General features: G+C 48.6%; 1 protein-coding gene across 4 annotated transcripts in view; it reads left to right on the plus strand.

Moving 5' to 3' along the window:
* Znf652 (zinc finger protein 652) overlaps nt 1–12,739 on the plus strand; it is a 56,796-nt gene extending 44,057 nt beyond the window's left edge. For 3 of the 4 annotated variants that reach the window (XM_023718071.1, XM_023718072.1, XM_023718073.1), the window contains exons 3-6: nt 1,088–1,235; nt 1,553–1,668; nt 2,060–2,204; nt 9,236–9,756. In XM_023718071.1, the coding sequence (XP_023573839.1) occupies nt 1,088–1,235; nt 1,553–1,668; nt 2,060–2,204; nt 9,236–9,756 (930 nt within the window). Of the gene's footprint in view, nt 1–1,087; nt 1,236–1,552; nt 1,669–2,059; nt 2,205–9,235 lie in introns of all 4 variants that reach the window. The other variant, XM_004633646.3, reaches the window with a different exon arrangement.
* The last annotated feature ends 783 nt before the right edge of the window (nt 12,740–13,522 follow it).

Below are 13,522 nucleotides of genomic sequence, written 5' to 3' on the forward strand. Positions count from 1 at the left end.
TTTTTTGACCTGTGCACCATTTCTGCCCATGTTTAAAATCGTGTTAATGTTTTGTGGATTCTGTCAAGTGAACTGTCACATTCCTAAACAATGCTGGGCCGTGTACATGTGCAGCCCACACGCCCTGCAGCATGGCGTGGAGGGACAGGGGGCCCTGAGTCCTTCTCAGGAGCACCTCAGGCCATCCGGCTGCAGCCTGTCACTCTCCTCGAGCTCCTGCTCTGCAGAGACGGTGAGGTCTGCAGACCTGGATTCACAGAGCATGTTGACTGCTTCCCTCACCCATTGGAGGCTGATGGTTACCAAGAATTTTAGGGTATTGCTTTATTTTAACCAGAAATACTATCTTTTGGTATACTTTCTGCCTGATTTTCCAGGCAGTGGGTGATGTGTAGTGGAAGGGACTGGCAGTGTGACCTGCCCTGCTGCAGACGCGTGTGAGGAAGATCCAGGGCGGGCTGCGGGTGAAGGGAGGGGATGCTGACGGCTTAGCGGTCGTGTTACCTTCTGTTGGAGGGCAGTGTTGTCAGTGAATGAGTAGATGAAATTTGAGAGAATATAAAATCTCAATCATGTGTTAATGAAGGCTGCCAATGCTTTTTCTAAGGTGTAAAAACATTTTTTGTACTTCTGCAGATCTATGGCTATCGCTATGTGTTGTTTTATCTTGCCTTTGTATATGTCATTTAAAATTAGCTTGTGTTCTCTGGTAAACACCTATTAATTGCATGGTGACCCACATGTACAGACTCCACTTGATAATCCGTGTATTAAATGAACTTGAAGAGCTTTTCCATAGGAACGATGCTAACGTGATACTAGCAGTGAGTTCTTTGATGTGAGTGGGACTCTCCACCTCTTCTTGGCTTAGTTTTTGCCACTGTTTTCACACTCATAGAGGGTCTTTGAAAGACATGTCTTAGAACATAGAACACATGCATGTTGGTGTTGGATCTGGACCCCGTGGAAGAATAGTGTGCCGAGTCCAGCCCTGTGCCATGAATCTAAAGTCCATTTCATTTGCCAGACCAGGATGGCTTTCTGCAGCCCCCAGTAAAAAAAGATTATTTCTGTTTATCCTGCTCAGTGTGTTTCCTGTAACAAATCATTCAAGAAACTCTGGTCCCTGCATGAACATATCAAGATTGTACATGGATATGCAGAAAAGAAATTTGCCTGTGAAATTTGTGAGAAGAAATTCTATACCATGGCTCACGTGCGGAAACATATGGTTGGTAAGTTTTCCCTGCTGCTTTTCTCTCACACCGTAATTTCCCTGTTTTCAGGGTAGCTTGTGCTCTAGACAAAGCAGGACATGAGTCGCTGCCATATTTTAGTGTCAAGTTTTGATGTGTCAAGACGAACTGTCGCGTGTTCTCAGAGTGCACTGATGGTATGGTCCCACTCACAGATGTCTTTCCAGCATGGTTACATGTTTTCCTCTGCAGTCCCTTTATCTTAAAGTATAGCTGCTTACAGCCTGATGTCGGTCTTTTCTAGCTTGGGCTTCCTGGTGGAACTGTTTTAAGTGTAAGTGTGTTCTATGTTGCAGCACACACAAAAGACATGCCGTTCACATGTGAGACCTGCGGGAAGTCATTCAAGCGCAGCATGTCACTCAAGGTGCATTCCCTGCAGCACTCTGGAGAGAAGCCCTTCAGGTGCGAGGTAAGGAACATGCCCCACACAGCCAGGCCGGGCTGCAGCTCCCGGAAGCAGGCCACCAGCTTCCAAGGCAGCATGCTGTGTGTGGCGTGTGCTCTCACTAGGAAGAGCAGTGTCCCGTCCGACTCACAGCCAGCTCTCCCAGGGTAGCGGCAGCACCTTGTACTGATGCTCTTTTCTGTCAGTGACTCAGAGAAGTTGACTGTGCTCCAGTGATAGCTACGGGGGAAATTTCCCTTTTGCTCACAGCTCGGCTGCAGAAACAGTCAAAGTGACAGCCGGCACAGCAGCTCCGTTTGGGGTGTGCCAGATGGGCTCCCAGCAGAGACGGTGACAGGGCGGGGCAGGCGAGGCTCCATGCTTGGGTCCAGCCCTTGCCCCTGTGTCCCTGCAGAACTGTGACGAGCGGTTCCAGTACAAATACCAGCTGCGCTCCCACATGAGCATCCACATCGGGCACAAGCAGTTCATGTGCCAGTGGTGCGGCAAGGATTTCAACATGAAGCAGTACTTCGACGAGCACATGAAGACGCACACAGGTGAGGACTGCTGGGCTGTGTGCATCCTCGGTGGCTGCTGGGTTCTGCCTTTCAAAGCTCTGAACCCCAAGGCCAGGCATGGTGCTATGTACCTGAAATCCCAGCACTTGGGAGGCAGAGGCAGGAGGATTCTTGTGAGTTTAAGAGCAGCCTGAGCTACAAAGTGAGCTTAATTAAGGTCAGCTGGAACTGCATAGTGAGATCCTGTCTCAAAAAGACAATCAATCAAAAAAACCCTCTAAACCCCAAATTGGTAGCTCACTGAAAATTCCACTTAACCTTATGCAAAGTCCAGGGACATAGCTCAGTGGCAGAAGTGCCTCCCTGGCAAGTGCAAGGTCCTGAGTTCCAAAAACAACAACAAGAAAAAAAAAAAAGAAAAGAAAAAAACATTTGAAAGAAGAGAAATTTATAATGCTGAATTGACTTTCCTGCCTCTGTTTTAAAAAGGGTTATTTATGTCTTTAATGGTGTGAGTTTTTCCTTGAGTCTAGGAACTCCTGAAATCTTGTTTCATATATATGCATTCAGTATTTTTTCAAAGGTTCTGGTCCTTTTAAAGATGGAGGACACTACTTTAAATAGAATGCTCTCAATGTGCTGAAAGGGTTTTTTGCTGGCATGGTGGTGCACACCTGTTTTCCCAGCACTTAGGAGGATTAGACAGGAGTATCACCACAAGTTTGAGACCATCCTAGCCTACACAGTGAGTTCAAAGCCAGGCTCAATTACATAGTGAGATCCTGTCTCAAAATAAAGTTGGATTTGATTTACCAAAATCCACAGCTTTTAGGAATGATACATTGCAAGAGGTTACATAAATGTTAACTGGGTGTTTTCATGGGTAGAACAGCTCTCCTAAAAACATGGCCACGGTCCACAGCTTGCACTAGATGTGCTGGCATTGCCCATCCTTGTCCAAAGTGAACTGCATGAACCATTGTTAGGTCTCCACATCAGACCTCATCGTAGGACTACAAGTGTACAGAGTGGCAGAGCTAGAAGAAAGTGTAAAGGCTGGCAAGATCGCTCAGCTAGCTAAGTGCCTCTTAGGCAAGTGCAGGGACCAGGGTCTGATCCCTGGCACCACAGGCCACACCAGCCCCACTCCCTGGCACGCTGAGCTGGTCACCGAGACTAGGCGTGGTGGCACACACCTGTAATCCCAGCACTGGGGAGGCTGAAAACAGAAGGATCACTACAAGTCTGAGCTGCGTAGTGAGACCCTGTACCAAATAAGATAGATAGATAGATAGATAGATAGATAGATAGATAGATAGATCGATCGATCGATCGAACAGGGGTCACTTCAGTTTCCCTCTGTGCTCCTTACTTAGCTAGTGGTGAGCGGTTTCCACCCGTGGTGGCTGCACCTCCTTAGCTCCTTTGCTTGCCTGGTAGCTTCCTGGCCCGCCCAGAGCTGGGTGTGAAGCTATGGGGGCTCTGGTTAGCTGTGTTAGGCCTCGGAAGGAAGTAATGGCTCTGGAGACCCGACTCAGAGAAGGAACTGGCAGGGTACCTAACAGAGTCTCCTCTCACAATCTAGCAGCCCGGGGCTTCTTATTCTAACGGAGTCTCTAGAAGGACTGCGTTTTTATTGTTGTTACTTGGCAGGAGACTGTGGAACTAGATAGAATGTCAGTTGTTTTCTTTCTTCCTTTTTTTTTTTTCCATACTGGGGATTGAACTCAGGACCTTGTGCTTGTCAGGCAGGCCCTTACTCTACTGAGCTATCTTCCTGGCCCCTAGTTGTTTTCTTTTTTTAAAGTAAGGAGTTGCATTCATATGCAGGGTTTGGCACCAGGTGTTAAACATGAGCGCTGCAGGCTGGCGAGGGTGACGCACACTCCAGCCACCTCTGCCCCGCATCTCTGCCCACCTTCCTGTGCATCTGTTTTCCTCTGCCCTCCCTCCCTCCTCTCCTTTTTCTGCATTTCTTTCGTACCCTTTGTCTTTCTCTTTTTTTCTTTTGAACCATTATTTATAATATAAAACCAACATATGTATTTTGTGATTTTATTGTGTAAAACTTCGTTAAGTATTTTTGAATTGCCTAGGTGAGCTAGGCATTTCCTGTTTCTCCTAACAGTATGATTCACTTTTTTTTCTCATTAATAAAGTAAAACAGCAGGACATGGTGCTGCATACCTGTGATCCCAGTACCCAGGAGGCTGAGATGGGAGGGTCACTGCACTTTCAAGACCAGACTGGGCTACATAGTGAGTTCAAGCCAGCCTGAAAAGACCATGTCTCAAAAAAACGAAAAGAACCCCCCCACAAAATAAAAAAGAAAAAGAGGGCTGGCAAGATAGCTCAGTGGACTAAACTACCTCGGCAAGCACAGGTACTGGGGTTTGATCCCTGGCACCAGATGCAGCGCTGGCCCTGTCCCTAGGCACCCTGAGCCCTGAGCTGGCTGCCAAGACCAGGCATGGTGGTGCACACCTGTAATCCCAGTGCTGGAGAGGCTGAAAACAGGAGGATCACTAGAAGTCTGATCTGTGTAGTGAGACCCTGTAGACCCTGTATTCAGGGCCGGGGAGGTGGCTCAGTGGAATAAGCGCTTCCCTGGAAAGTGCAAGGGCCTGAGTTCAGTCCCCGGTTCCACAAAAAAAAAAAAAAAAAAAAAAAGTTCAAACAAGGACATGCCACTGAGTAGAGGGGACATGCCAGTTTCAGAAGAGTTTGACGTCGGGGGAAGCTGGCTGTGGTGGTGCATGCCTGTAATCCCAGCACTCAGGAGGCTGAGGCAGGAGGAGGACTGCAAGTTTGAGGCCAGCCTGGGCTGCAGTAAGTCCAGGCCAGCCTGAACTGCGAAGCAAAACCTGGTCTCAAAAACAAATAAACAGGCGGCTTGCCCCTTAGCTCAGTTAAGTGGCTGCTTCAACAAAGCAGTCAGGCTCAGGTTGCTGTGGTTCCGATCCCCACAACTCAAGCCAGCCAAACCTGCCCTGAAGGCATTCGGAGCAAAAATAAATAAATAAACAAATAAACAAAAAAGATGTCAGGGGAGATGCATGTCTTAGAAATAGCAAGTATTTACTACACAAGGATTTGCTAAAAGCCTAGTAAACTCGTCTGCCTCAGTGCATGACTGAGCTCAGTCTGCGTCGGTCTGCAGAGCTGCTCACCAGGCAGGGCCACCATGCGAGGCAGTGCAGCGACCACGGTGAAGAATGTGAGCAGAGTTGGGGCGCCCACCCGGGTGGAGGGGTGAGAGTGTGATTAGGAGGCCAGCGAAGGGGGGCAGGCAGCGGCCAGCTCACAAAGAACCCCTGAAGCCATGCAAGGAATTTTGGACTTGATGAATGGTGGGGAGGAAAGTTACGCAGTATATGACATAGCACTTTTTTGTTCCCCATTGCTGGGATTGAACCCAAAGCCTCCCACTGAGCTACCTCCTCAGCCTTTTTATTTTTTACTTTGAGACAAATTCTCACTAAGTCGCTAAATTACCCAGGCGGGGCTCCTCCCGCCTCAGCCTCGCCCATTGTTGGAATTGCAGCTGTGTGCCACTGGCTACAGTGTGCAGAGCAGACTAAGGGGAGGGGTGAACAGAGCAGGTGAGGCCAGCGGTGGATGGTGTGGGTTTGTGTTGGGCAGCTGTGTGCAGAGGGTGGCCTGGCAGCTACAGACAGGGAGGGCCCCATCAGCCCAGGGACTGACTAGCTGCTGCAGATGTGAGCGGTAAGAGCCGAGCCGAGCCGAGGCCTGGCCTCAGCCTCAGGACCATCTGCCCTTTGCAAAGTCAGAGCAGTGGAGGAAGGAGCAGGCTAGTCTGCTGTTACGTGTGTGAGCTTTGAGATGACTGTAGGACGTTCTAGAAGAGATATGCAGGAAGCAATTCGAAGCATGGGCTCAAAGCTCAAGAAAGGGCTTCTAGCTCCAGACCTGCAGGCTTCCGGGGCTGCCCTAGCATGTCCGTGCTGAGCAGCCGGGGTGCACACTCTGGGCTGAAGCTCACCTTTCTGCAGCAGTGCGGAAGGCAGCCAGCCGCAGTCCTGCGCTTTGCTGTCTTCCCTGCACTGTCTTCCCTTCCAGTCACCATACTGTCCTCACACAGAGACCAGCTTTACCCATTAGGCGGACCTCCATACCTGATCATCTCTGTGCCTTTCTCATCCCCTGGATGAACTTAGCCACCCATTTCCCAGCTCTTCTTCAGGTGGACGCTGTACAGGTAGTTGACTTCCGAAGCTGTTTTATTCTTCCTTGGTTCAGCCTCTTTATAATCTTACCTCAGGGGTCAGAGGAGCCCCAGCATCACCAGGAAGCAGTTAGGAGCTGAAGCCCAGTGGATAATGAGGGTTAGTGGGAGGCAGGGTGGTGGGTTGATGCCCGCGAAGGGACGGAGCGGCCACGTCAGGGATTTGGCAGCAGGCGAGGGAACGAAAGGTGATTCAGCAGTAACAGAAACCAGCTTTCATGGGAACCACGGGTTTGTGGGAGACTAGGTCTGTTGTTCAGGGACATTCTGTGGCCAATCACTTGGAGCCTGGGAGACTGAATGAGAGCTGCGGAGAGAGGTTGGGATTGGATGTGAGCACAGGTTAAAGTTACTCACTGACTGCTCAGGGTCTGAGTGCGTTGTGCCCTCAGAACTCCGGGAACCGAGCGGAGAATAATTGCTCGGACCAGACTAGAAATGCAAAGGCTTAAAAAAAAAAAAAGAAAAAGAAAAGAAAAAAAAAAAATGCAAAGACTGAGGCTGTTGGGTGAGGAGTGCGAACTGAGGAGTGTTGCAGGTCAGGGGCCCTGGGTCTCTTAACTGGTTATCAAACAGGGTTGCTTTTAACACACTTTATTGTACAAGTTGTTTTGCATCAGAAAATACAGATTAGCATTAAAAATAAAAGTTGAGTCAGGCATAGTGGCACACCCTATAATCCCAGCACTGAGGAGCCTGAGGCAGGAGGATCACTACAAGTCTGAGCTACATAGGGAGACTGTGTACCAAATAAATAAAATAAAATAGATGTGGTTTTTAAAAAGTAAACAAAATAAAATACATAAAGTAGAAATCTCCCATAATCCTGTTATGTAAAGATAGTCATTAGTAGGGGCCAGGAAGTTGGCTCAGTGGAATAAGCACTTCCCTGGCAAGTACAAGGGTCTAAGTTCAATCCCCGGCTCCACACACAAAAAAATAAATAAGTAAAAATTTTAAAAGAAAAGATAGTCATTAGTGAATCAGCCAGATAGCTCAGCAGAGTACAGTGCCTGCTTAGGCAGAGCACAGGGATGGGGGTTCTATCCCAGGCACCACAGGCTGTGCTGGCTCTGCCCCCAGAACGTGCTGAGAAAACACTGAGACTGGGCATGGTGGCATGCTCCTGTAATTCCAGCACTTGGGAGGCTGAAAACAGGAGGATCATTATGAGTCCGATTTGTGGAGGGAGACCCTGTAGACCCTGCACTAAATATATTTTAAAAAGATAATCATTGGTATAGGTTGTCAAGTTCTATCCATATTTTTCCTATGCATATTTAAAAGGTGGATACATTTTTTAATTTTTTAATGTATTTAGTACAGCTCAGACTTGTAGTGATCATCCTGTTTTCAGCCTTTCCAGTGCTAGGATTACAGGCATGCACCACCACGCCCGGTCTCGGTGGCGGGCTTAGAGTGCCCCAGGGACGAGCCAGTGTGGCCTGTGGTACCAGGGATCAAACCCCAGTCTGCTTGTGCCTAAGCAGGTGATTAGTCCACTGAGCTATCTCACCAGCCGTGGTGGATACATTATATTTATAATCTGCTTATTACTAGATGATAATCTTTATAGGGTGTAGATTTTCATGTTAACACATTTCTGTACTTTATAATGTTTTCAGCAACATTTTCCATTAGATATTATGATTTATGATTTTTTGTTTGTGTGTTTTGGATTTTTTATTTTTTTGTATTTAGGACAGGGTGTACAGGGTCTTCTGCGTAGATCAAACTCATAGTGATCCGTCTGTTTACAGCCTCCCAAGAGCTGGAATTGCAGGGCCGGGGAGGTGGCTCAGTGGAATAAGCGCTTCCCTGGCAAGCACAAGGGCCTGAGTCCAATGCCCGGTTCCGCCAAAAAAAAAAAAAAAAAAAAAATAGCTGGAATTGCAGGCGCTCACCACCATGCCCAGTCGCAATCGCCATCTCAGCTTGGGGGGGGGGGGACAGCAGGCCCAGGGATAGAACCCCTGACCCCTGTGCCTGTTTGCATGTGCTTTAATCCGCTGAGCTCTTTGACAGGTCCTGTGTTTTGGGTTTTTGAGACAGTGTCGCCACTCGCTGTGCAGCCCAGGCTGGCCACAGACTCATAGCGATCCTCCTGCCTCTGCCTCCTACGTGCTGGGATTACAGGTGTGCACTACCGTGCCCAGTTCGGAATTGATTTAATCAGTGCTCTTTAACACAGAGTTTGGTTTTTAAGATGATTGGAGGAAATGGTTCTGCACTCGTCCAGAAACAAAGTGCAAGTCACATGCAAGCAACACCGTGTGGGGCAGAGTACTGGGAAGCAGAAACAGAAGAGAAATAGGGTGGACTGGCAGTGGTTCTGATGGGGAAACATGGCCCCTGCGGACCCCTCAGTCCAGTCTCTTGGAGAAGTTAGGGAGTCCCAGCCCCCTTCCCTGGGGTAGGGCAGAAAGTGTCAGTTTTCTTCCTGGATAAGGACGCCGAGAAGAGTGTGGCCTGGAGGGTGGGCCGCCTCGTGGGGAGTCAGAGCGGAGGACAGTGGGAAGCACAGTCCTGGGCCTGCGGCGCTGCGGGTTAGGTGTCAGCAGGCACAGTCTCCACCTAGACTTGGAGCCTCAGGGAAAATCACGATGTGGCTCACACCGTCAGGGCGGAAAGTCACTGGTGCATATCCTGGTGCAAAGCGAGAGTAGAAACAGGGCCACTCTGACTGGAAGGACCAGGGAAGGGGTGTGGCCGGGGCCAGAAAGCACTTTGGGTGCTCGGTTGTGTGCCTGCACAGCCCTAAGCTGCCATCCCGCTTCGGGATGGGGGTCCGCCCGGGAATCACCATGCCACGCGTCACCCACAGGAGAGAAGCCCTTCATCTGCGAGATCTGTGGCAAGAGCTTCACCAGCCGGCCCAACATGAAGCGGCACCGGCGCACGCACACCGGGGAGAAGCCCTACCCATGCGACGTGTGTGGCCAGCGCTTCCGCTTCTCCAACATGCTCAAGGCGCACAAAGAGAAGTGCTTCCGCGTGACCAGCCCAGTGACCGTGCCTGTGACGCCCGCGCCCATCCCACCCGCCACGTCTCCGGCGGCGCCGGTCCCCATCCCCGCGGCAGTGAGTGCCCCTGCTACCCCGGCCGCACCCGGCAGCCTGAGCCCGGTGAGCGCCCTCCCGCCACGACCCATCCCGCACCCCTTCTCGCACCTGCACCTCCACACACACCCGCACCACCCGCACCACCTGCCCATCCCGCCGGTGCCCCACCTGCCCCCACCACCTGCACTCTTCAAGAGCGAGCCGTTGAACCACCGCGGCCAGAGTGAGGACAGCTTCCTGCGGCACCTGGCGGAGAAGAATGGTGCGGCCCAGCACCACTAGCCTCGGCCAGCTGGGGTCGAGTGGGCAGCGGTTTACTGGCCGCAGCCTCCTCGCCAGCCCTGGGCTCTGTCAGGATCTGCATGAACCAGCAGACCTGGGCACAGAGCCGGGGACCACCTAACACTCATGGCAACTGTCCTCAAAACCAGGGGAACCACCGAACTGAAGCCCAATTTGCTTGCATTTTCTGATGACTTTTATAAATTTCAAATACTCCAACTTATGGGATTTTATAATTTCATATCAGCTGATGAGGTATGCTTGCTTTTATATCCTGGACTTCTCCTCAAAGAGGAGATAGGCCTGGTTTTCTTTGTACTAATCGGGAAGGCTGTGAGATTAATCCAGAGCATTAATTGTATCACTGTGTATTGTAATGAATTCTTTTCAGCTTTTGGTGCTGGCTGCAGAGTGGAGCTAGCCCCGGTTCACAGTATATCATATCAAGCATTATAGAGAAAGAAATTTTCTTCTTTGTGTAGCTCTCCTAACGCACTCTTTATTTTACTACAGAAATTATTTTAGAGTTTTTGTATAGACTTCTTAGTAGTCTGTTTCTAAAATGAAATGTATTTCAATAAGCGGTGTAATTTTTCAGTGTAGCTGAACTTACGTTGTAAAATAGAAAGAATTTTTATAATCATCAAATGTGATTCTTAAAGATGCATATAACTTCTATAATTCAGAGTTATTCTTACACCCGTACAACTCAAAGGTGCTTTAGAGACTGGCTGTCTCTGCGCGGGCCACCGGCCAGGTTCCCACAGGAGCGCGGCTTTGCCTCGGAGCAGAGCAGTGTAAGATCCGCGTTACAGATGCCCCGCGGCCGGCCGCGTGCCTGGCCTCCGTGCTGCTTCGGGCTCCATTCCTGCACTAAGTGGAGAGACCTGCCGAGAGTTGGGCTTCTTCCAAGGCCATCGCACACAGTTGCCCTGGTTTGGAAATGTAGACGAAGTTGTTGACGGTCAGGAAAAGGAAGTGGTATAGTAGGATTGTTGCTTCCTAGTCATGGCTGTTTCTCCCTTTCTTTAGGGACTCTGCTCGTGTTTGACCCTCTGGGAAACAAGTAGGAGCCTTTCATCTTGAGGTTGCTTTATTTTTCTAGAATTGTTACCAGAAGTTAAACTAGTAAACTGAAGTCTCCAATGTGATTTGCCAGTAGTGGACGAGAAATCTGGGTGAGAAGACAAACCGGGTGTGGGTTTGGGAACATCTGATGCCCACGGCTGAGCAATTTTCGCAGGTTAAAGACCAGGCCAGTCCGAAGTGTTGCTGGGCTGCGGGAGCCTTGCTGGCCTGCAGCCTTCGGTGAGGAGAGTAGCGCTGCCTGGCTCCAGGCAGCGAGTTCGGCCGCTTTGCTGGCATGGGTGCAGGGCAGGTGGGGCAGGGCACGTGGATGACGACCACACTCAGCCAGGTTCCGTATTGCCACCAAGTCCATGTTCATCTCAGAGATCGGAGTCCAAGGACAGGTCCTTCTCTCTCAGCTGCCCTCTTCATTTGAAACCTTGAGATTCCTTCGTTACTCTTCCTCGGGTCCTTAAATCATTACCCAGCTTTTATTTATTTTATTTTTTAATATTAAATGCAGATAGGCGACAAGCACTTTTCCAGCTGATTAGCTCTGTAACAGGGAAAAATAAAACTCTTGGTTGAGCTTAAATCCTGATTTCCTGTACCCTCTCTCAACTTTTTGGTTTAATGATCCTAAGTTTTCTACTTCTGATTTTGTCTTTGTCTTCTATAATGCATAGGAAAATATTGCAGGAGACAGAGAAGTATCTCAAGATGTACTTTTCCTCTTCGTTTTGAATATAAGTTTTTAAAAATAGTATTTTTAGTATTTGTGTATGTTCTTGGAGCCCCTGGCACCCAAGCCAATAAGGAAATTAATTCCCTGCTGTGACTATTACGACTTCAGTGTCTGTCCCTGCTCCCTCCTCCATCTCCTTTGCATTCCAGGACAAGTTTGTAAAGCTACACTTTTCTGTAGACATAGCATATATCAAGGCTAAAGGGCGGGGAGATGGCTCAATAGAATAAGCGCTTCCTTGGCAAGCGCAAGGGCCTGAGTTCAATCCCCAGTTCTGCAAAAAAAAAAAGGCTATAATGTTAAAATAATTATTCTTAAAGAGATATACATTATAGGCTTAGTTCATTGGTTATACCTTCATTGTTCTAAATAAATTTACAGTATTGGGCAATAATTTAAAATTACAGACTTGAGATCTTTGAATGAATCCTTTCATGAAGTATGCTGTGAGTATACCCAGAAAATTCAGGTAGTTGTCTGTCATTCACGTCGTTGTAATCCCATAGGAAAGTAGCTGATACACAGGAAAAATCAGTAGCAAGCAAATCACCACCACCATCCTTTCCAGAAGTAAAAGAAAAAAAAAATTAAAGTTAGCATTATCATACAGTAAAATTCTTGTTGAAATAGAGTGTGGAACAATCTAGAAGCTTCCACTCTATTTTCTTCTGGCTCGTCCCTTCCCGGACATATGAACTGTGGTGCAGGAGGACAGCCTCTGTGGTATCACATGGTGCGCGACAGTGACCTGCGCCAAGGAGAGTCAACGCGAACGCTCCGAATAGCCAAATAGCCGGCTGCTTGGGAAGCCTTCTGGGGTCGGGGGGACCTCTGGCCAGGGCGAGAAGTGGGTGCTCGCCGCGCTCGAGCCTGTTACCTGCTCGGCTGCTCTGGAATGACTCCGGAGCGCTGGGTTCTCAACCCTTCTTGCTGTGATTTCAAAGACAGTAGAGGCCCTAAGTAGCGGTCCACAAAATGAGGCTCTCTGATAACTGTGTTTTACAGTCTTCAAGGGCTTGTATTGCTGCAGGCGCTATGGAAAATTCCCCAAGGGCTTTTCCGAGTTGGCATTGTATCTCTGGTGATTGGTTGGTGTTTGTGGTTTTTGTCTTTTTTTTCATAGATTCATCATTCAATTTTTTTTTTTTTTTTTTTTTTGGTACAGGGTCTCACTCTGCAGCTCAGAGCATGCAAAGCATGCGGTGCCAGGGATCAAACCCAGTCCTTAGGCTTGCGAGGCTGGGCTTAGAGTGCTGAGCTATTTCCACAGCCCCACAACTTTTTTTTTTTTTTTAAGCCTTAAATACAGCTGCTGCCCTTGTAATCCCAACACTTGGGTGGGAGGCTGAGGCAGGAGGATCACTGTGAATTCAAAGCCGGCCTGCACTACATAGGGAGACCACGCCTCAACACCTCCCTGCCCCCAAAGAAAAGGCTGCTGTTTCTCAAATTAAGTCAGTAGGCTCATGCTGAAGTTTTAAAATTTGAACAAGAACAAAAAAAAAAAAGACTCAGTTGAAAGCATGTGGTTCCATTTCCACACATATTTATGATTTCATTCTTATTTTTAGCAAAAAGGACTCTCTGCATAAAACTTTCCTGTGGCTCCAAGAAGGCTTTGCACATCCCTCTGCGTGTTTTCGGCCTCTTGCATTCGCAGGAATGGCCCCAGGCAGTGGCTGAGCCTGCAGGTTCCTTACCGGCCCCACCCTCAGCCGAGATTTGTCCCTCACATCCTAACTGAAGGCACGTGCTCGTAAGAGGCGCCGGTGAAAATGTTTGACACTTCTTCACTCTCTGTTTTGTTTTTGTTGCATGGATATGTATCGTTCCATTTGGTTTTATGGGTAGTTTTGTCTTATATTTTTACTGTCAGTTTTAAATTTTGAGAATATGAAACAAAGATAGGAATACATTGTAGACATGTATATAGTCTCCCATCTTGCATATTTC

This window comes from Octodon degus, unplaced genomic scaffold, assembly GCF_000260255.1.
Source record: "Octodon degus isolate 3935 unplaced genomic scaffold, OctDeg1.0 scaffold00056, whole genome shotgun sequence".
Classification (NCBI taxonomy): Eukaryota; Metazoa; Chordata; class Mammalia; order Rodentia; family Octodontidae; genus Octodon; species Octodon degus.